This window comes from Sporothrix brasiliensis, assembly GCF_000820605.1.
Source record: "Sporothrix brasiliensis 5110 chromosome Unknown Cont20, whole genome shotgun sequence".
In the NCBI taxonomy this organism is placed as follows: domain Eukaryota; kingdom Fungi; phylum Ascomycota; class Sordariomycetes; order Ophiostomatales; family Ophiostomataceae; genus Sporothrix; species Sporothrix brasiliensis.
The window spans coordinates 5,379,911-5,401,076 of NW_024467139.1; the positions used below are offsets into that span (position 1 = coordinate 5,379,911).

The 21,166-nt window shown below is 52.4% G+C and overlaps 4 protein-coding genes across 4 annotated transcripts; 1 reads left to right on the forward strand and 3 right to left on the reverse strand.

The window, feature by feature from the left end:
* Window positions 1-224: 224 nt before the first annotated feature.
* On the forward strand, window positions 225-3,361 carry SPBR_06514 (isoleucyl-tRNA synthetase; the record flags this gene model as incomplete). The annotated part of the gene is made up of 2 exons (XM_040764770.1): window positions 225-274; window positions 352-3,361. The coding sequence occupies 2 exons, from the start codon at window positions 225-227 to the stop codon at window positions 3,359-3,361; spliced, it is 3,060 nt and encodes a 1,019-aa protein (XP_040617427.1).
* A 227-nt stretch (window positions 3,362-3,588) lies between these two features.
* On the reverse strand, window positions 3,589-4,821 carry SPBR_07381 (uncharacterized protein; the record flags this gene model as incomplete). The annotated part of the gene is made up of 1 exon (XM_040765635.1): window positions 3,589-4,821. The coding sequence occupies one exon, from the start codon at window positions 4,819-4,821 to the stop codon at window positions 3,589-3,591; it is 1,233 nt and encodes a 410-aa protein (XP_040617428.1).
* An 879-nt stretch (window positions 4,822-5,700) lies between these two features.
* Window positions 5,701-7,821, reverse strand: SPBR_06807 (amidase; the record flags this gene model as incomplete). The annotated part of the gene is made up of 4 exons (XM_040765063.1): window positions 5,701-6,801; window positions 6,870-7,412; window positions 7,524-7,626; window positions 7,697-7,821. 4 exons carry the CDS (start codon window positions 7,819-7,821, stop codon window positions 5,701-5,703), a joined length of 1,872 nt encoding a protein of 623 aa, XP_040617429.1.
* A 1,227-nt stretch (window positions 7,822-9,048) lies between these two features.
* On the reverse strand, window positions 9,049-10,410 carry SPBR_07280 (uncharacterized protein; the record flags this gene model as incomplete). Its single annotated transcript, XM_040765534.1, has 1 exon — window positions 9,049-10,410. One exon carries the CDS (start codon window positions 10,408-10,410, stop codon window positions 9,049-9,051), a length of 1,362 nt encoding a protein of 453 aa, XP_040617430.1.
* Window positions 10,411-21,166: the final 10,756 nt, after the last annotated feature.

The following is a 21,166-nucleotide window of genomic DNA, read 5'->3' on the forward strand; positions in this document are numbered from 1 at the left end:
GAAGTCGTTAGTGGGTCCCCTGAAAATGTGGAGAAACCTCCATCCCGCAGACGATTTCGGACCCACTTTAAAATTCAATTGGGGCATCAAACGCTAAAGTCCAAAATCAACATCTCGAGAAACATCTCCACCACCACTTCGATGCCATTGCTTCCGCACATACCCTCCTCGGTTGCTTAGGGCAGTGTGCTGTTGTACGCACATTGTATGGGGCTGCGGAAACAATGTCAAAATCATGGGCATCGACGCTGAGGCTGCCCAAGTCGACATTTCCGTGAGTACGCTATTTCATCTGATCTACGACCTACTCCATGTTATCGTCGTCTGACTCGTGTGATTTCCCTATCCTAGGCCCCGGCCGCTGGCTGAACACCGACCGCTGTACCTCCGACGAAGCACCGACGAGCTGTACAAATGGCAGCAAGCGAACCGCCCCGACAATGACCTCTTTGTAGTCCACGATGGCCCGCCCTATGCCAACGGCAAGCTGCACGTCGGCCATGCCCTCAATAAGATCCTCAAAGACATGAGCTTGCGCGTCAAGATGCAGCAGGGCCGACGTGTGCATTACAGGCCAGGGTGGGACTGCCACGGGCTTCCCATCGAACTCAAGGCTCTCGCAGCTGCGTCGGAGTCTTCGTCGTCCTCTTCGGCAGCTGAACTCACACCCGTCGCTATCCGAAAAATTGCCCGCGATCTCGCCTCACGCACGATTGTCGACCAGATGAAAGAGTTCCGGAGCTTTGGTGTCATGGCCGACTGGGACAGCAGATGGACCACAATGGATCCAGAGTACGAAGTGCGCCAACTGCAGCTCTTCCAGACGTTGGTGCACAAGGGCCTCATCTACCGCAAGTACAAGCCCGTGTACTGGTCTCCGTCGTCCCATACCGCCCTTGCCGAGGCCGAGCTCGAGTACAACGACCGCCATGTATCGACGGCCGCCTACGTCAAGTTTCCCATCCTGCCAGGTGCTGCCGTCCCAGGCTACGATGGGAGCCGGCCGCTGTCGGCCGTAATCTGGACAACGACGCCCTGGACGCTCCCTGCGAACGAGGCCATCGCTGTCCACCGGGACTTTGAGTATGTTCTTGTGCAGCTTGGGGATGAGTTCCTTCTTGTGGCGGACTCGTGTTTGGAGTCCTTTACGGCTGCGTGTTGCCCCGAAGGCACTCCTCAACCCGAAGTGATTGCGCGGTCGATTCGAGGCTCCGATCTGATTCAGCTGCAATATACCAATCCGCTACGCGGCAAGAGTGGCAAACCCCAACCGATTATCCATGCAGACTTTGTCTCGGCTGGATCTGGTTCCGGCCTGGTGCACACTGCGCCCGGCCACGGCTTTGACGACTACGTGGTGTGTATGCGACTGGGTCTGCCTATTCCGGCACCTGTAGACGGAGAGGGCCGCTTCACATCCGAGGCATATCCGGATGACCCTTCCCGTCTCGAAGGCTTGCCCGTCCAGGGCGAAGGCAACAAGGCCGTCCTTGCAATCCTAGGCGATGCCGTCATCACTATGCACGAATACCGCCACAAGTACCCGTATGACTGGCGGACCAAGAAGCCCATCATCATCCGGGCCACGGCGCAGTGGTTTGCGGACGTGGATCTGATCAAGGATCCGGCGGTGGCGAGCTTGAAAAATGTCCAGTTTATCCCTGAAACGGGCCGCAGTCGGCTCGAGAGCTTTGTCAAGGGCCGCAGCGAGTGGTGCATTTCCCGGCAGCGGGCCTGGGGTGTGCCGATCCCGGCACTGTACGGCGACGACGACAGTGTTGTCCTCACAGAGGAGACGGTGAGGCACATTTTGGCCGTAGTCAAAGAGCGCGGCACCGATGCGTGGTGGTCCGACGCAGCCGACGAGGCGGCCTGGATTCCCGAGGCGTTGCGCCAAGCCAACCCAGGCGTCGCATACCGTCGCGGTACCGACACTATGGACGTGTGGTTTGACAGCGGCAGCAGCTGGACCCAGGCTGCCAACGATGCGCAGGCGGACGTCTACCTCGAGGGATCCGACCAACACCGTGGCTGGTTCCAGTCGAGTTTGTTGACGCGTGTGGCAGGACTGAGCAGTGCGGCCACCTCATCGTCCTCGGCTTCGAGTGCTGCGACGCTGTCTCCTTTCAAGACGCTCGTCACCCACGGCTTTATGCTCGATGGCGCGGGCAAGAAAATGTCCAAGTCGCTGGGCAACATTGTGACCGGCGCCGAGGTCATGGATGGTACGCTCTTGCCGCCCATCAAGGAGAAGAAGAAGAAGGGCCGGGGCAAAGCCAAGGCAGCGGATGGTGCCTCCCCTTCTACCAACACAAACGCAAAGTCGAACCCGAGCAGCGCGACTGTTGTAAAGTACGACGCCCTCGGGCCCGATGCTTTGCGGTTGTGGGTTGCTGGCAGTGACTACACTGGCGATGTTGTCATGAGCGAGATGGTGCTTCAGGCTACGCACACGGCGCTCATCAAGTACCGCGTCACCCTGAAAATGTTGCTAGGCTCCATGCACGAGTCGGCCCGGACGACGCCGCTAACGGCAGTCGACCACATTGCACTGCTGCAACTGAAAGACACGATGAAGGAGGTGGCTGCCGCCTACGACCGCTTCGAGTTCTACCGCGCCTTGGCCAGCCTCAACCGCTGGCTGACCAACGACTTGTCTTCGTTCTATCTCGAGGCCGCCAAGGACCGGCTGTACTGTGCCGACGGGGGTGGCGTCCTGGAGCCCATTTTTGTTGGTCTCACGCGGATGCTGGCACCGGTGGTGCCGATGCTTGTCGAGGAAGCCTGGGACCATGCCCCGGCCTGGTTGAAAGAGTACGTCGTGGCCCTGATTCTGTCTTGTTTGTTGGGACAATATACTGACACAGCCTCCTTTAGGTCGACTGAACACCCTCTTCGGCAGCTGTATAACGATCCTCTGGTCGGTGAAGCCCGACTGCCGGGGGACACGAGTCGACTCCGGGCGGTGATCCCAGTCATCTTCTCTGCACACGCCGCGGTGAAGACGGCACTCGAGAACGCGCGCAACGATCGAGTGCTCGGCTCGCCTTTGCAGTGCTCTGTTGTGCTTCGGGTTCCGAACGATAGCACCGCGCTGCCGTTGTTGCGAGAACACGCCGCCGAGCTCGATAGCATGTTTGTTGTCTCGTCTGTATCTGTGGTTGCCGCCGATAGCGAGCTAGCAACTGAGGAAGTGAGCCCGGTATGGAAGTACACAGCACCCTTTGATGTCCAAGGCGGTGGGTCGGCCACGGCTGTGGTCCTGCCGCCCCAGAACGCCAAGTGTCCACGATGCTGGCGGTATGTTGCTGAGGACGAGGATCACTTGTGTAGACGGTGCGACGATGCTGTACAGCAATAGTTGTGGACGATAGGATAAGGAACGGGGAGCATGGCTGGAACTGGGTATATTTGTATTATATAAAAGCGATCCTGACGTAGACGATAAAAAGAAGCACCACAATAAACATACGATACCCCTCTATCCCCTTATGATAGTAGGCAAGTTAATGTCTTTTATGAAATGGGAAGTATGGACGGTCTTTAGCATCCACAACAGACAACCGTCAACGGAAACAGTCTATCCACTCATCTCTTCCACGCCCACTGTGCCGGATTGAAGATGACCTCAAAGTCAACAACATCGAATGAGCCAATGGCAGCGCTCAGATCGTAGTCACCCTCGAGCCCAGTCACCGGCAGGTCCTGCTGGGCGTCCGTCTCTTCATGTAGGTCCCACGAAGCTACGGTACGGCCGTTGTCAGTGAAGAATACCTCCACGTTGAACAAGTCTTTGGCCGGCGCGTACCCGCCGGCGACGTCTTTGCGTGTAAAGGTCATGCCAATACCGTACTTGCCGCCAGGCTTGAGCCGGTAGTCCTCGTCAATGAGCTCTTTGCCGCCCCACATGTCGTTGACGTAGCGATGGCCGTCGTCGCCGTGCACTGCCAGACTGCCGCGGTGCCAGCCGGGTAGACGGAAGTGCGGGTACGGTATCACTGTAAAGCCCATGGCCAGGCTGACTTCTTTGCGGTTGCTACGGGCAATGTGCACCTCGTAGTACGCCGTGAACGTTTCACCTGCCTGCTGAGGCTGGTGTATGTTCGCCGCGTACACGGGAGGGAAGCTTATTATGCAATTGTCCTCGTTGTCGCTTTTGGTCTCGCCCTTCCACGAGCCATCCGGTTGGCGGACGAGCGTGCCCTCGAAATTCGGCGGGGCTTGCAAACCGAAGTTGCCATTTTGGATCGCTTGCCGGGTGGCCGCATTGTCCTGCACATTCATGCTCGTGCTGATCGGGAATTGGTTGCACCATGCTGCACCGGCCTTAGCCTGCTTTTCTGTGGCATTGTTCACGGGCGACTGGTCCCAGCCCGAGAAGAGGTTGGGTGGCGGTGGGAGCAGCGAGTTGTCAGGAACCGCCGACTCCCAGTCGTGCACTTTTGGGGGTGGTCCAGGCGGCGGAGCATAGTCACCGGAGCCGCTGCCACCGCCAATATACGATGGAGGAGGGCCGGCCGGGGGAGCAAAATCGCCGGCAGCACCAGCTTGCGAGCTAGATGCCTGTCCAGGCGGCGGGCCCGGCGGGGGTGCAAAGACGTCGTCCGGCGCCGCAGCAGCCGCACGGGAAGCCTTCTCAGGAGGAGGGCCAGGAGGCGGTGCATACTCGTTGCGCTCCTGCGCCGGCTGCTGATGTGGAGGACGTAATGGAGGCGCATCGTAGGTAGACGTTTTACCGTTTCCGTTATTGGCTTGTTGGAGCTGCACGGGCCGAGACGGTGCGTCGTCGGCGGCCCGGGGTTCTTTAGATCCGAAACACATGGCTAGTAATTCATAAAAAGGTGTGGTGGGAAGTAGTCGTTGGAAAGTTGTCGAAGGAAAGTGAATGAGGATTTGTGTGAGACTCAGATGAGGACGTCGAGTTTATGGCGGTGGAGCTTCCTCTTAATACGTATCGTGTTTCGGTGTGTTTGCCAGGAAGGTGCGATCGGGTTACCTCCACGAGAGTCTGTTGCAACTAAGAGGGAAAGAGTAACTGGCAACAGGAATGTAATATCGCGGCTATCGGCAATACACCTGAAAAAGGAGACATTATTTGGAAGACGACAACTGGATTCCACCGACTGCGCATTTGTTATGAAGATGACATAGATTCCCATTTGAGGCAAAGTGTCGCCAAGCATGGCATTCGCTCAGCCACAGCCAAGCACCATCCTAAGTGGCCTAGCCGTTGTTGCCCTGTGTTAGCGGTCCGGTTGGCCCGCAATGCACTGTAAATGGCGGTAACCTGCGCCCGAGGACACATTAACCCCCTATGTTAGCGATTTGTCACTGCGGCTTTGGCGGCTTGAACAGCGTGACCCTACCTATGGCCCAAGTTGGCTGATTACAGAAAGTATTCGGTACTCCAGAACGCCTCACAGCTACATTTGAGCCACAGACAATGTGCCTTCTGTCTCTCATATTTCGCGCCAGGTTCCCTCCTTGTCCATAGTATTAAGAAACGGAAATGTCAGTGCATCATACTTGTCAGACGGTCATATCATACGTACACAGAACGCAGACAACAGTATCACTTATGCATCATCCTTTGATACGTCATACATATGGTAACACAGCCATCAAATTAATAAGTGACCAAGTACACTGACATGTTGCCACACATCCGGTTTTAGGTCCTCGTACACCCTGTAGGCGTAATCACTCTTCGCTGGCATCGCTGGCCTTTCCGGTTGCCGCCGCGCTGGCCTTGTGCTCCTTGGCCCGCGCGATCACATCCATCCACTTCGCCGGTCGGATGCGTCCGCCTGGGTATGTGTTGTGCAGGTACAACTCCGCCTCAGCCGCCCAGCCGAGCAGCTGCTCCTCGGCACCCCATTCGCCCATCGCCAGCACGCCCATCGGTACGCGGCCCTCGCCCTGCTCGGGCTCCGCGTAGCCCATGGGGCACGACACGGATGGGCAGCCCGTCGTGTTGGACAGCCAGACGTACAACATGCAGTGCAGCGTCATGTTGCCGTCCATGAAGCCGTAGACGTCGTCGCCGGGCAGCTTCTTCCATCCCGCCATGGGCGTCGTCGGCGTAAGCACAATCATCCCCGGGTGCTTCTCGGTAAACAGGTAGGCCATGTGACGCATGAGCACGGTGCGCAGCTGGTTGAACTTGAGCAGGTCGACGGCGGACGCGTGCTGGACGATGGTGAGCAGGATGCGGTTCTGTGCGTTGAGCATGCCGGCCCAGTCGTCGCGGTTGGGCGCGGCGCGGTCGCGCACCTTGTCGAGCGACTCCAGCAGGCACGAGGGCCCGTGTGCGGCCTGGCCCTGGCTGAGCAGCGGGATCTGGATGTCGACAATCTCGTAGCCGAGCGCGTCACGGCAGTGGTCCACGACGCGGTTAAAGTGCTCGAGCACGACGGGGTCGGCGCGCGCCACCCACTCCCGCGGTACGCCGATGACGCGGCGCGCGTTGGTCGCGGGCGGGAGCGATATGGCAAACTTGCCAGTCACGGGGTCGTCGGGGTTGGGCTGCGAAATGGTGCGGTACGCGGCCTTGAGATCGCTGACGGTGGCGGCCATGGGACCCTGGATGCACATGCTCGAGTCCATGACAACGGTGCGGTCGTGCGTGGGCTTGAGGCCGAACACGCCGTTGAAGCTGGGCGGAATGCGCACACTGCCGCCCGAGTCAGTGCCGATCGCGATGGGCACGATACCTGCACCGAGACAGGACGCGCCTCCAGACGATGATCCGCCGGGGTAATATGTTGTGTTGTACCAGTTCACGGGCGTGCCATTGCGGGGCTGATGTGTATGTTAGGCACCGCGTCATAAAAGGGGGGCGTGGGAATTGTCCGAAAGAGAAAACGTACATTACAGCCGGTAGTGTCCATGCCGAGCTCGTGCATGTTGTTCTGGGCCACGAGCAGAGCGCCGGCTTCGAGCAGCTTCTGCACCGTCCATTCCGTCTTCTTGGACGGTTCGCGCAGGCGTGGGTATCGCTTGCCAAAGGCATCGTCTTCCAGGCGCGGGTTGATGCCGGCTGTCGTGACGTAGCCCTCGACGTCTATGTCGCACTTGACCGTGACAGGCACGCCGTCCAGCAAGCCCAGCGGTGAGCCGGCCGCCCATCGCGCCGCAGACGCCCGAGCTGCTGCGCGCACTTCGTCGACCTTGGTCACCAGAAACGCCTTCTCATAGATGGAGCCCTTGCCACGCTGAACCAGTGGCAGGAGGGCCTCGACGACATCAACAGGCGACAGGGTGCCGGACTTGTAGAGTGCGTTGTAGTCGGCAGCTGAGTAGTAGCGCACATCGTGCTCCGTGTGCTGGGGCTCCAGAATGTCGGGGCCAAAAGGCAGGATGGTCTGCGCAGTAGCATCCTGGCCGGGCACTGCAGTGGGAATAACCCGAGGCTGGGTGAGATTGGCTGTCAGCAGTCGGCCAGCCTTACGAGGCACTCGTGGTATCTTGCACTTATGCAGTCGATGTTCGATGTATATTTGCTAAGCACTCAAAACACTCACTCTAAATGTCACGAGCTCTTTGTCCAGGCCAGGAATGTCCTTGACACGCCCGAAACCAGTGTTATGCCACAGAAAGCGGTTGAGATAACCGGAACGGGTCACTCTTCACCGGATGGTCAGTACAAAAGCCGCGGAACAAGAGAAACCGAGAGGCATGCTGTTCTTGGACTCACAGGCCGGCCACAAGGACCAGCGGCAGACCGCGCACTGCCGGGTTCTTGTCATTAGGGAAGACATAAGTGAGGTCGTCGCCTTCTTTAGGCACAGGATAGTCAATGAACGGTCGTGCCGCGGCCATGGTATCGTCGTGTTGCTGTTGTAAACGGTGTTGTGTAACGGTTAATGACAGATTCTTGCCGTGCTGGGATGTTGTGGTGGTCGTAAAGACGTCTGGAAAACAATACGAGCAAAATTATGGCGAGACAGCCGAAAGAAGTCCCCAAAAATTAAGAGGAGACGCGACCTCGCCCGTTTTTATGCCGAGACTGCAGAAATGCCAAAACCACAAAACATGTGGGATTGACGATAACGATTGGCGGTAGATCAAATATACGACCCTGGAGGATTCAAATCGATGCTTTGTATCAATAAGGACGAGGTGAGCCGGGCTTTTCAACTTTGCTAATGGGACATTCAGTCGCGAGTTGTCGTACTTTCTGCTAAAAGGCACTCGTATGCAAAACCGAGGCTGACATGTGCAGGGCTGAGCGGGCGGACCTTCGTCAGAGTGAGATTGAGGGGGTTCGTTCATGGTGCAGCCAATCAGTGTATGCATATGCAAGTGGTTAGTATTAATACCCTCCCGTTGGCAATTCTTGGTTTGGGGGAAACGTGCGACTGGGGCTAATCTCATTCGGAGTGGTGTCAGTTAGGGAGCGCTAAGTGGTTTTCCTAGTCCCCATGTTGTCCTACATTGTTGCAGTACGGTCCGAGGGAGTTCGTATCTTTGCGAAGAGGCTGAAAGAACGAATGAAGCTGACGATGCTGTTCAAAAGATGCGCTCGTCCAAGTGAGCACATATGTGAATTGACCTGAAGAGAAGAAAAAAAAGATAAAAAGAATACAGAGTTGCGTCTGTCAGGTCCGTCAAGGCCCCGACTCCATACAATGGAGAATCACGAACGCGATGAGCAGCGACAAAATATGGAAGCAATGCGCTAGCAGAAAAGCAACCAAATAGAAACCAAAAAAAGACCAAATCCCAATCAAAACGCCGTCCGCTGGACTCCGAGTATTCGTGTTTCTGTGCCCCATTCCGTCCCGACGGTTGATCTGTTGTACCAAATGAGCCAACCGGTATGCGTTCGTAAGTAGTCGTGTCGTCATAAAAAGGAAGTTGTAAAATGTGATGCGCGTGTAAGAGGTGTGGCGTTTCGCAATGTATAAGAATGGAAGAGAAGAAAGAGGAAGTAGGATGAATGTAGGAAAGAGAGTCCTCTTCCTCTAGTGAACGGATATGCATCTTTAAAAGCGGCAAAGATAAATATCAAGGACCGTGGCTGGGGAGTCTGCTTGAAAGACACACCTAGTTCCGTCCCATGCGAAAAATCCGGGTCCGTAGCCACAGAACAAAGCCGTTCCAGTAGCCCTGCGTCTTCCGCTTGGTTGTGTTGTTCCGGCGCGCATTCTTGAAAGCCACGCTATCGACGGTGGGTCCGAAACTGGGCGTCATGCCGCCAGCCACATTTTCGTAATTGTTGCTCTTGAATGCAAGCGGCTTTTCGGTAATCTCATGCGCCGCTTGTCGTGAGTACCGACCACTGTCACGGCCCCGTTCATGTTCGCCAGAGCCACTACCGCTGCCGCTGCCGCTGTTGCTGCCAAACGTCGGTGTAGACTTTCGAGACAGAGAAGGCCGGACAACGTCGCTGACCGCACCAGCGCTGTTCTTGCGCACCTGTGCAGCCTGTCTTTCGTACGACTTGGCCTCCTTGTGGTCGCGCCGCTCGCGTTTGCGCAGCATTTCGCGGTCGTGTTTTTCGGCCTTGGCACGCTCGCGTTCCTCAAACTTGCGGCGTGCTTCGCGAATTTGGTCTGCACGTGCCCCAGAATCGAGCTCGGAACGAGATCGCAAACGAGGGAACGCAACACCTTCAAGGGAGCTGCGGAGAGGGGAAATCGGGATGTACGAGCTCGACGAGAGGGGCGCAGGAGCCGCAGGCCCAACAGACAATGGCGAATCCATTACTGCCGACTCCGCAAAAGCGTGTAAATGTAGGTCCGAATGCGACAGGCTCGTTGACAGACTACTATTGCCAGGGCCTCGGCGCCCACTCGGCATGGAACGAGCCGCCGTGTTCACACGCAACGGAGGAGCAGCGTTGATATCACTAAAGGACGCAGCCCGTTGGTTGGCAAGAGATGGGTGTCGTAAGCTCGATTGTGAAAGTGACGCAGTGTGACCGTTGTTGTAACGATGGTTAGGGAGAGAGCCAACAGGAAAGTCGTCGTCGTCATCGTTCTCCGTGATGGTTGGTGAGTAGTCACGGATGCTGTTAGTGCCCGTGTTGTTGTAGCCAGTGCCGATGTTGTCTACTGAGGCCAAAGAGTTCGTGTAGGTCAGAGGTGGGGTTTGGGTTCGTGGTGTCTGCTGAAACGGGTGGACAAAGGATCCTGCTCGAGCGCCTCCACCGCTTGCAGTCGTCGCTATTGAGACGTGGGAGGTACCGCTGTGAGACCGGCCATGTTGGTATCGTGGCTTGCTTGCAAAGGCGGAACTGTCGTTGAACGAAAAACTGATATCGCGGGCACCGCGCATCTGGCCGCCGGATTCGTAGCCAGACACCAGGCCTGCCAGTCCGGGGACGTGCTGCTCTTCCAGTGGACGATCCAAGTCCAGGGAGTTTTTCTCCGAATGGGACCGTTTCTTTAATATAGGCTTCACCATTGCTGCGGCTGTGCACTAGGTCGGTAGGATGCAACGTGGCTGATGCTGATGAGGTAGCGACCGTTGAGTACTCGAGGAAGCTGAGGCCTGTAACCGTGAAATGCCGCCTTGCATGAGGGAGAGGAAAACGTATCAACACAAGTTGGTCGACATGGGGACAGAGACTCGGTGCAAGTATGTCAACGTGGATGTTTGCAATTGCCCGTAAGAGCGAACTGGCCGGAGGTGACAGAGCCGCGCGGAAGTGACAACAGTTGAGGGTGGCGTGCTTTTGTCTTAGCACGCGAAAACTTGCGGTGGCATTCGACGATATTTGGTATCGACACAAATCAAGAATGCGACCAAATCGTGCTCAGCACAGCTTCCAAGAAGGGGCCAGCCGGTCCTGTCGCTGTCTTGTTGCTATTTTTGTTTTGCTGTTTTAAAGGAGTGTCGAAAGACTCGTTATTTGCGACACCGGATGCCAACTTCTGTTTGAGCGCCGATCTGCAGGAAGAACGCAGCGAACGGATAGGATACGATCAACGGCGGTCCAGACGAAGGGGTTCGTCTCGGCGGGTATAGTAGTATATATGCACGAGGACGATCCCAAGGCGGAAAATTTGTCGACGAGAGCGAGAGGGTGCGCGGAAAATGCAGCCGAAGTGCGGTTGGGGTTTGGGTGAGGTTTGGAGAATGGTGGTGAGTGGTCCAAATGTGTAAACACCGAGTGATTTGTGGGCGGCTGGTGAATCGGTGAGTTGCTCTTGGCGACTGGGAGAAGTCGAGCGTTGTCGTCAAGAGACGTGATTGACAAAAATAAAAAAGAGTCGATAGAGCGAAGATGAGAGAGGAAGAAGTGGAAGTGAAGAAGTGGAAAGGGAAAAGCTTAGGAACGAAAAGAAGAAGGCGCGGCAAAAGTAGGAGATACGAAAGAGAAATCTGTTGTACGAGGCTTACGAGGAAGTCCTCTCCAGGAAGGAAGCGGCGGCGCTGTCGGTTGGTGACTTGCAGCCGTTCCGGGGGAATAGCTGAGTTGACTGTAGATTACGAGCGATAGACCGAAGTGGTAGCCACCAAAAAGGCGACATGAGCAGAAAGGAACGGGCAAAAGACCGAGTCGAAAGCGAAGAAGGAGGGGCGGGGAGAATGGCAGGCATTACCACGGATTACTTGAGCAACAAAGTCAAGAAGGAAGGTGCAAATGGCAAAGGTCGTCCACGCACACACTCTCTGTAGCACACCACCTGCTCAGCCAGGTCAGGCAAGTGCGGCGCAATCCCCTGCAACTCTTTTCTTGGCCAGGCCTCTCTGGGCCTGGACTGGCTTTGTCGGCCATGCTTTCCACTGACCGAAACACCCGCCAGCCAATCCCATGCGCTAGTGGCCAAGTGACAGCTCTCAGCCTGTGGCCGGCAGATCCGCGACGGATGGCCAGAGGCGGCGAGGCCAATTCGAATCGCTCCATCCACGTCTCCCAGATATGATAGTCACAAGAGTGAAGTGGCAGCAGCTCGAACTCGATTACACTCAGCCGCCTATCTTCCAGGCGGAACGCCTTCCAAGCGCTGCGCCTTCTACGCCCAACCCTTGAGGCATACCGGAAGGGGAAGGAAGAAGCACTGACAAAACGGGCACAACACACTTGACAGGATAAGAAGGAAGGCATAATTTGCCGCTTCGACCGATGCCAGACATGTGCACAATACCCCTCAATGCTTCCACCTCTTTGGCAGGTTGCCCTTGTCGTCTCCTCAGCACATCAAAACGGATTAGATTCTATCGAGGAAGGAGGCGGGGAAAGGCCTGTGTCGTATCTGATGTTAGCGCTGCGGTGTGGTATTTTACGGTGACCAGAGGCTGGCTGGCCTTGCCGTTCTCGTCGTGCAGGGCTCCACAATCTGCAGGTATGGGGCCTGTGACGGCCGAATGCTGGTCGCGCCTTCCTGTCGGTGTGGTCCGCGAAATCGCTCTTTCCTTTTGTTCCCGGGCTCCTCTCTCTTGTAAGTCTCGGCCATTTCTTTGTGACAATAAACAAAAAGCACTCGACGCGCGGTGTAGTGCAGCACGGTGCTTTGTTCAAAGCGCTACGATCTACCAGGCATTACTGATAACAGCAGCACAAAGTTGATGTGGGTAACGCTGATCTCTCTTTTGTTATGTCGAGAGGCAAGACAATACGACAATGGAAAACAAAAGCAAGAGCGATGAAATGGCAACTAAAAAAGCAAGAGCGATGCTCGCTCCACGACTCGAATCACAAGCCGACAATAAAATGCACAAGCGCACTTGCCCGTTGATGACCTGCAGTGTCCCCCGCCATTCTGGCATCGCCGCCAAGACTCGTTTGTCGGGCTCCACTCTGCCCGCAGCTCTCTCACCTTTGATCAATACAATTCAACGGGCAGATATCTCTTTCTTTTGGCACGCTCCTCCAACTACCCAAACATTCTGATGAAGTCCTCGCCTTTCACCATCTTGTTGATTTATTGTTCACATCTGCTACCAGTTTTATAAAACTGTTCGTCATCGTCAAATTCGCTGTGGTGCTCAGTAGAGATGCAATTATCTCTACGCAATAAAGGAGCTTCATTTCCCAGAGAGTAGTCGCCCGGCTCTGATGACACGGAGAAGCAACGGGCGCAGTGTAGAGGCAAAGCGACAAGCTGGCAAGGCAGGTGGCAAGGTAGAATGTATTGCGCCGTACGTTTACTTGGGTATGGCTGGCCGTATCGATATCACCAGCCACACTTTAAACCAGCAGTTTGCCCATGCGAAGGAAGCAAGCACGTGTGATTGTGGGTCTCAAATGACAGACATGGTGGAAGAGCGCACAGGTTATCCACTCGAGATGCACGGAAACATCGTCTTGGCTACGATCTTGATGCGGCTGCATTTTCAAGACGACCTTGAGATATCTAGTTCGGACAACGATTTCAAGATTTTATGCGACGTATTACAAGTGCTCGTGTGCACATGCGGAAGAATTTGTGCGACATGGTAAACGACATGCCTTGCTTTAAAAGTTTTGTGGCACAGTAGACATCAACCGAAATAACCAGCGCGTCGCGGCCGGAACCAAGAGTATATGTCTTTGAAACGACTAAGTAAATTTTAAGTGATTGTTCATTTGGTTGGAACGAACCAAAGGTTATTTGCTTTCCGGCCCGTCCCTGGGTTTCTAACTTCGCCACCATCAACGCAGCAAGTACTACCACCACAGGCGACTTATGCGACTGTCGTACTCCGTGGCCTTCCGGCAGCGTTTTAAAACTACAATGTGCGAGTTGCGTCGGTCCTGACAGGTCTCAAAAGTACCGTTTCCTGTTTGCTAGACATCAACCTGGACCTTTTTCGAGTTTGGCCCGGAGCGAGGGTATTAATGGATGTCTTGATACAAAGTAGGGTATTAAAGAAGTCAATAATAGAATGGTCGTATTGTCTCCGCTTAGGAAGTTCTTTCTAACTGAGAACTGAGTTCGAAGTTAGTATAAATGAAGCCGGTTAAAGTAGAGGCGTAAGGTGGTCATGGCAGTTTGCCAACATCGTGCATAATATCAGATTACAGCTCTGATGATTCGCAGTCCTTTGCGATATTCAGGATAAACATATATATGTACATCAAAGTATAGCAATTATTACTACCACTGCCGGTTAAATTGAGTTGAGATTCAGTCTCTCCCATAGTCGTACTAACATAACTGGCAGCAAGCAAAGGAGAGGAAACATATCTGCAGTTCGAAAGACCTAATTACATGTTCTGATACTTCTTCCGTAAGCCTCAGTATGGCATTCAATATTGTCTTTGGCTGTACAAAAGCTTATTTTGGCTCGTCGGCCTTTTCGTCGTGAACGAATGAAACTTGTCGTTTTCAAGTAGTGAGACGCACGTCCATGCCCCCATCTTCCAGTCTATTGTTCGCCTTTTTCATGAGAACACAGTGGCAAATAAAGTAAAGACAAATCAGCGTCAGCAGCAAATATGAAAGCAATTCCATTTTGTGAATACAGAAAGAAGTGTTGTTCTGTGAACTACCTCATAACGTACTTCAAGTTTGATGCGCCGTAAGCTCTCGTGTATTAGTTCGATCTACGAAGAATGGCAGGAAAGTGTTTCGTCAACATGATATGTGATGATACACTCGCAGGAAACGAAAAGTACAGTCTTACTTGTCGCTCATGCGCCTCAGTATCAATCTAGTTGTCAGGATTAATACTGACAGCTGCCAGTTGTGATTTTCTTGCTTCACATTTGTCCCAGTGACATATTTTAAGAATACTTCACCTCAACCCAGAGACCATGGAGCTGTACCTTCATCAATTATTAACTTGTGTCTCGTGTCTCTATTACAAGAATGAGAGGAATCAAATATGCTAGAAAAATACTGTCATCACAAACGAAGATGGTTATTATAAATAACGTCACCTTTTCTGTTGTGGAAAAAATATCATGTCAAGAACTTGAGGTGCGTACACTAGAGGCTGTGACCGGCTTTCGTCGCTGATGTACTAACTAATGATTTATGAACACAAATGATATTTTTCTTAGATGTCAGACTCTAGATGAACCGCAGTGAGCTTTCAGAACTCTTAGAGGACTGCTCATGTAGTAAATTTTCTGTCGCATAATGTTAGTATTTCTTTGATGATCTTCTCTATTCGTTCATTCTCATATGTATTCTTATATTACTGTCATAATATAACGTCTATTTTGCATGCATCTTCCACTCCATCGTTTTTAATTACTCTCATATGCAGGCCCCGGCCTCGTATTTTCATCTCAGGTCTACGTCTCAGGTATATACATCGACAATTTACTTCAGCCTTACGAAGATTTTTCACTTTCGTTGTCCCAGTTTTACTCTCATATTCCAGACATCATCCGCTGGATGCGTACTATCTAAATACAGTTGTTACGGTAACCTTATGCGACTTCCAGGTCTTCACTTTTGTGGACTGCATCTATAATGTTCCTTTGGCAATACTGAAAAACTTAAGGAGTAGTCTTTTTTAATTTCATTGAATAGTCCTTCCTTATTTATTTTTGGGAACTGGAAGCACTGAAAAGATTGCATCGATTGAACTTAAGAGCCATAGGCGTGTCCGACCTTTATTTTGCTCCCATTATTCGATGTATGTTAAACGGACTTGGGCGATATGAACTTTAATCATTTACATCGTCGTCGCTTTTGCTATGAATTCTTCACAGCGATATTCGCTCTCAGCAGGTAAGAATAAAGCACAACCTCTTCGCCTCCTATAACTCGCACGTGAGCATTATTTTTGACTGACTTCACACCAGGCAGATATTTAGCCTTTAGGTTTCAAGCAAATAAGTTATCAGCAATCTTTCCTATTGTTTCTATTTTTATGTCTATGAAACCAGGGACCATGACACATTTAATTCTTCCAAGCAACAGATTCCTCGTCCGATATATGGGATTTCTATCATGGCCAAAGAACCAAGGTTACATTAATATAACCTGAGCTTTCACTCTAATTCGAGCTGTTTTAAGAAATCTATCAATCAACACGCATCAGCCATTAATCTATATTTTTATTGTTTTGTTCAGAGTGGCGCACAAGGATAGCGTTTGGCTTCATCGGCGGTGTGTCCATGTCTACCATAAGGATTTCAGACCCCAGATATACTTAGAATTTGGAGCAAACGGGGAGACAATTGATGAAACAGGCCACTTGGCAAAGTATTCTACACCGTGGGGCGCGTAGAATGCCCAGGCCTTGTCTGGACGGGCCCTATCCTTATGGAAAAACTGTTCGGCAAGTCTTGGAACGCACATCAGTCTAGACCAACCGCGCCGGGCTTTCTTTCCTACTTCCCCGGTGGCATGGCCACTCCGCTTTGTGCCGTGCCGCGTATCCTTTCCAGCACTTACGTCCCACTTCTTCATTCGACCACCCCCTAGGTTTCTATCTGAACTGAGAGATGCTAGTGTGGAGGTATTACAGAGTGCGATGCCGCAGATCAAAACGGCATGAATAACACTGCAACCGTGCAGACGAGGCCGGGTGAAATTTTCGCATTGATTCGTATAGATGTAGCACTCAACCAGAGGCTTGACCATGAACTCTTCTTATTCCGACGACCGGGAGTTTGGCGCTCACGCGAACGTCACCTGCCGTTTGCAAAACATCTGCCTGTCATGTATGAATTAACGCGGCAAGCAATGCACGCATTCGAATTTTGCGCGAATAATGGTATATGTACCAGCAACAAAAATGGTCTGTACAGTTATGAATGAGGCAATTGCAGTATGCAGATGACAGCTCACCATCTGCATTCAGCACGTAAGTGTTAGCTCTACATACGGACGTCGGCTGGAGTTTAATTACTAGATGGCAGAATGATGACAGAAGACTGTTCGATTGCCAACAGGGGAGCAGGAAAGTTTTTAAGGGCACTCATTGTCTTTGGAATTTATATTGGTTTCATGCCACTCGCACTGTGGCAATATATATTTGGAGCGTCTTATGTTTAATAAAAAGTAGAGAAAAGAAAGAAAGAAAGAGGTCACCGAGGCCACAAAATAGAACTCGTGTACAAAGGCTTCAATGTCTGTACTTGTGTGAAGTCAAACAAATTCTCAATGGTTCGCAATACCTTCCTTATGAACAGAAGTGGTACCACGCAGAAGGAGTAAGTCTCTTGCTGCTTACCATCACCGCTCTAGATAACCATGCTTCACAACGCAGAAAGAGTCAACATGACTTCGAGCCGATTTGAATCCTATCAAAATTGCAACCGGAGTTTTACCAAGCGCCCAAAACAAAAATCCTACTGGGTACAAAAAATATACAACAAAGGGAACAGATTCTGTGAACTGACGATAGGAAGATGAACGCCGTTTTTGGCAAGAACTTTCAGGGGAAGTAATGCATCACCGGCACCTGCCGTAAGTATCCAATGTGTAGCACCTCCCTTCCTCGAGTATTCTCTAATGCACCTCTTCTTCTCGATCAGGGAGGAGCGGCCGGGAAATTTACAACAAAGGAAGGTGCAGTACAACCACAAACGAGTTTCATTTAAGAATGAGCGATGTCGCGAGGAAGGAGCATGCGCCTTCCTGCGCTACAACATGACATATTTTCCGCACTTCTCCCCTATGTTGTCTCCTCGCCGCCGTCTCAACATTTTGTCCAAAATACCATCACTGGCGAGGGTGATAACAGACGACAAACGACATGCATTGCTCCTCATCAACACATCAGGATGGTTCTCGGAGACGGCCGCATACAAGAACATACAAGAAAGCTACAAAGTGCAAAGTATGATCAGTGTTTCCGCCAGCCCCTGTCAGTGTCGTGCATTGCTTGCCAACCTAACCATTTCTGCCCTGCAGGGTTCTTTTCACCGTCGCATCGAGGACGGACACTCTGAGCACGCAGACTGCTGTCTTTGATTTTGATTTTGACTGTCTTTTGTACCACTGGAGCAATCTCTCTCATAGCGCCACAAGCCCGTGCCACCCGTCCGTGCTTGAGGCGGACCACGCCGCCGAGCGACCTGCGAATCTTCGACATACACATGCGGATGCCAGAGTGGCCAGGCCAAACAGCAGTTGATAAGCCTCATGCGTATGCCCCTGCTGCGGCGGGCGGCACGGCGCAATTCAACATTGGCTTCTGCGATGTGTTTCTCACAAATAAAGGGCCAGCGGTGGAAGTCGACACCGGACGCCAAATGAACGAAACAGGCGGAGCGAAGTGTGAACATGCTAAGAGAAATATGTTGTACCGGCCGGTCGCCAAATGGAACGGAGTACGGGGGACTGGGCGCATGGCTCATATAGCAAGTAACCACGTCCATTGGCCGCAAGGTGCTTAGACATTCCCATCCCCTGCACGCCATTTTATGTTATTGACATCCAGCAGAAGGCCTTGCTCGTCAGATGTCCCTACAATGCGCTTCGACGAATCGTCGTTCTTTTTACACCAACACTGCGGAATAGCGTCAGTCAAAATTGCGTGTTTGAATTCAACACCATTGCTTGCCATTTTTTATTTGCGCCTGGTCCCTTTTTTTTCATCCCGCTGACTAGCAATCGCGGAGCGATGAACGGCTGCGGGGACCCTTGTTACAACGGGCCAACAGCATCCTCCGTGCGCCGAGATTGTTTCCGACACCTTTTCAATGCATATAAAAATTCACGACAGTTTCAAAGAGCGCGAGCCACAATGGCCGGCGCACATGCACATGTCTATTTTGTTCCTTTGAAATGTTATAAACATGAAGAGAGAAACGAATCACCTGGGCTTTTGGCGAGGAAGCTGAGCATTGATAGAGGGAAGCGGCAGACCTTTGTTTGTGCACCACCTCTGCCGCCCGTTGTTATTTTCGATGGCACGGCTCAGTTGCCAATGCGTCTTGTGGTATGCACGAAACAGGTATATTGTACATGTTCATCGAAAACAACCGACTTTCGGAGCACTTCGTTGGATGATGTTTGCACAGTAACCATCGAGCCGCAGATTCTTCCACACGCCCGTCGCCTTAAACTGACCTGAGACTCACATTGCGGCTTTAGTTACTGTTCTTTTAGTCTTTTTCTGCCTTTGAGAGGTGCTTCCGTTTTCGTATGGAGAAACCCCCCCCCCCCGCCTTATCCACTCTCTTGCAGCAATAGCGACTTCTCACCAACTGACAGCGATGAGAAGGACCGGAAGTCAAGACGTTCAACCCTGCCTCAACCAGACCTTCTAGACAGTTTTGCCGTCCTGGCATGCCATTCGTTTGGTCACCCCGGCCTCGCCCTGTTCTGCAAAGAGTGAATGTCTCGCGAGAAGAGGTTGAAAGTCACAGCCCATGCCACCAGAGCCGCAAGAGCTTGAGGGAAATTTTTAAGTGTTCGTGCAAAGAGCCTTTCCGCGAACAGCTGCTGACTTGTCTCGCAGATATTTGTGGATTTCGACGCATTGTTGAAACACCCACTGTGGATGATCTTGCCGACCTCTTGCCATCCGGCCCGCTGTCGATTTACTTATTATTCACTGATGTTCTCCCGACTTAAGCCCTCGTATTAAACCGGCATCAGCAATCAACCGCCGTCTTCCCCTCTACGCTCCACCTCGCGTGCGCGCTGTTTCTGATTTACACTGCAGACAGTTGAGGGTAGAATGTTTCTCTCATCCTGCACGCCTAGCCGCCACAGCCCCACAGATATGGTCTGATGCAGCTGAGGCGGCTTGACCTTGACGAGAAAGTGTTCTGGAGCCAGTAGCTGTACTGCTCGTTCTGTCGACTTTGGAACCGACCTCGCCTGGCCTGGCCGTGTTAAACCCTGCGTCAAGCGCCTTCAGCCGAGATTCACTGCCAATTGCTCAGATAACGAATTTTGTGCAAGAAAAAGTTGCAACGCTGGCTAAAATCAAGCACGACGGTTGCGGAGAAGGCTGGCGACTGTGCGTCAACATCGACAAGAAACTCGCAATAATACAAGGACAGCTACGTCCACCATTCAAATCTGCGCAGGTTGGGGAACGATAGATACCATACCCCGGCTGTGAACCAGTATCTAACTCGGCCAGAACACATGGGGCAAAAAGCAGATGGCGACCGAGGAAATAACACCCTTCTTCGTCTTAGTGCCGTCTGGTCCCTGCAACTTTGAAAACTACCTACACAGCCATGCGCTGTCAGATCGCCGTCGGTCCTCCAGAATATGGTTGCGTTGTATTTTATACGCCTACACCTGCTCAGGTAGGCGGCCTGCAGAGGAGACTGTTAAAGACACAACCATCATCGGCGGGACTTCAACAGCTCCATTGTCAACGAAGTTCAACTAGTAAGGTTCCACCTGCCTTTTAGCACTGTCTCGCTGGTCCTTGCGCTTCTATTCCCCTCTTTGCAATTTGCTATCATCACCTTCCTGGTTCATAATCATTTGATTTGACGCTTCGGAGGGTTTGGGCGAGCAATCATGTGAACGGCCACTTGTATGAGGTACTTTAGTCTTTCCAATCCTCAATACGCTCTACCGCGCGCGTACGCCTCGCTGCAGTGTTACTGGACATAACTTGCCGGCGTCCTGGCTCCTGGGAAAGATCATGGAGCACACCAAACAATCAGAGCAATCTGCGCAAACGTGGCTGTCAAACAAGCACACGTATGTCAGTAACGCAAGAAACATGAACGCAACACAATCACGACAGGCAACAAGACTAGAGGGTGTACGTCATAAGCAGATCAATCGTGCGTGTACCTGCAGCGCAATGCCACAGATATGCAGCATCTTGCCAGTCCGTATGAATATGGACCATGCAAGTTGCTGGGCTGAGGTTGACCTGGTATGGGCGTGGTTTTTGTCTAGCCGCAAATACCCAAAACATGGGCCCACGCATGCACACAACTTATTACTCCCTACCCATATTGATACAACACTACGGAGGACAGAAACTGCGAAGTACTCACACGCCGCGGTCTAGCCCCTTCTGGCTTTGTCCCGTTCAAGTTTGTTGTGTGTGCTTTGTATTACCTTTTCCACCAATGCTGCAACACACTTCTTGGTGCCTTTGCATGTCCTGATGTTCCTGGCTTGCCAAAAAAATGTATGACAAAATAAAATGGAACAATGCATCGGGCCATGTTTCTCTAGGCTAGAGACATATAATATCTCGGTTTCTCCTCCATCTTCTTTCTGCTCTCTCCCTTTTTGTTCTATTCCCTTTACTTTCCATCTTGTGGCCAGGTGAAGTTGTTTCGGCTCTTCTCGATCTTCACCCAGCACCTATCTCAACCTTTTGGTTTCTTTTGGGGTTC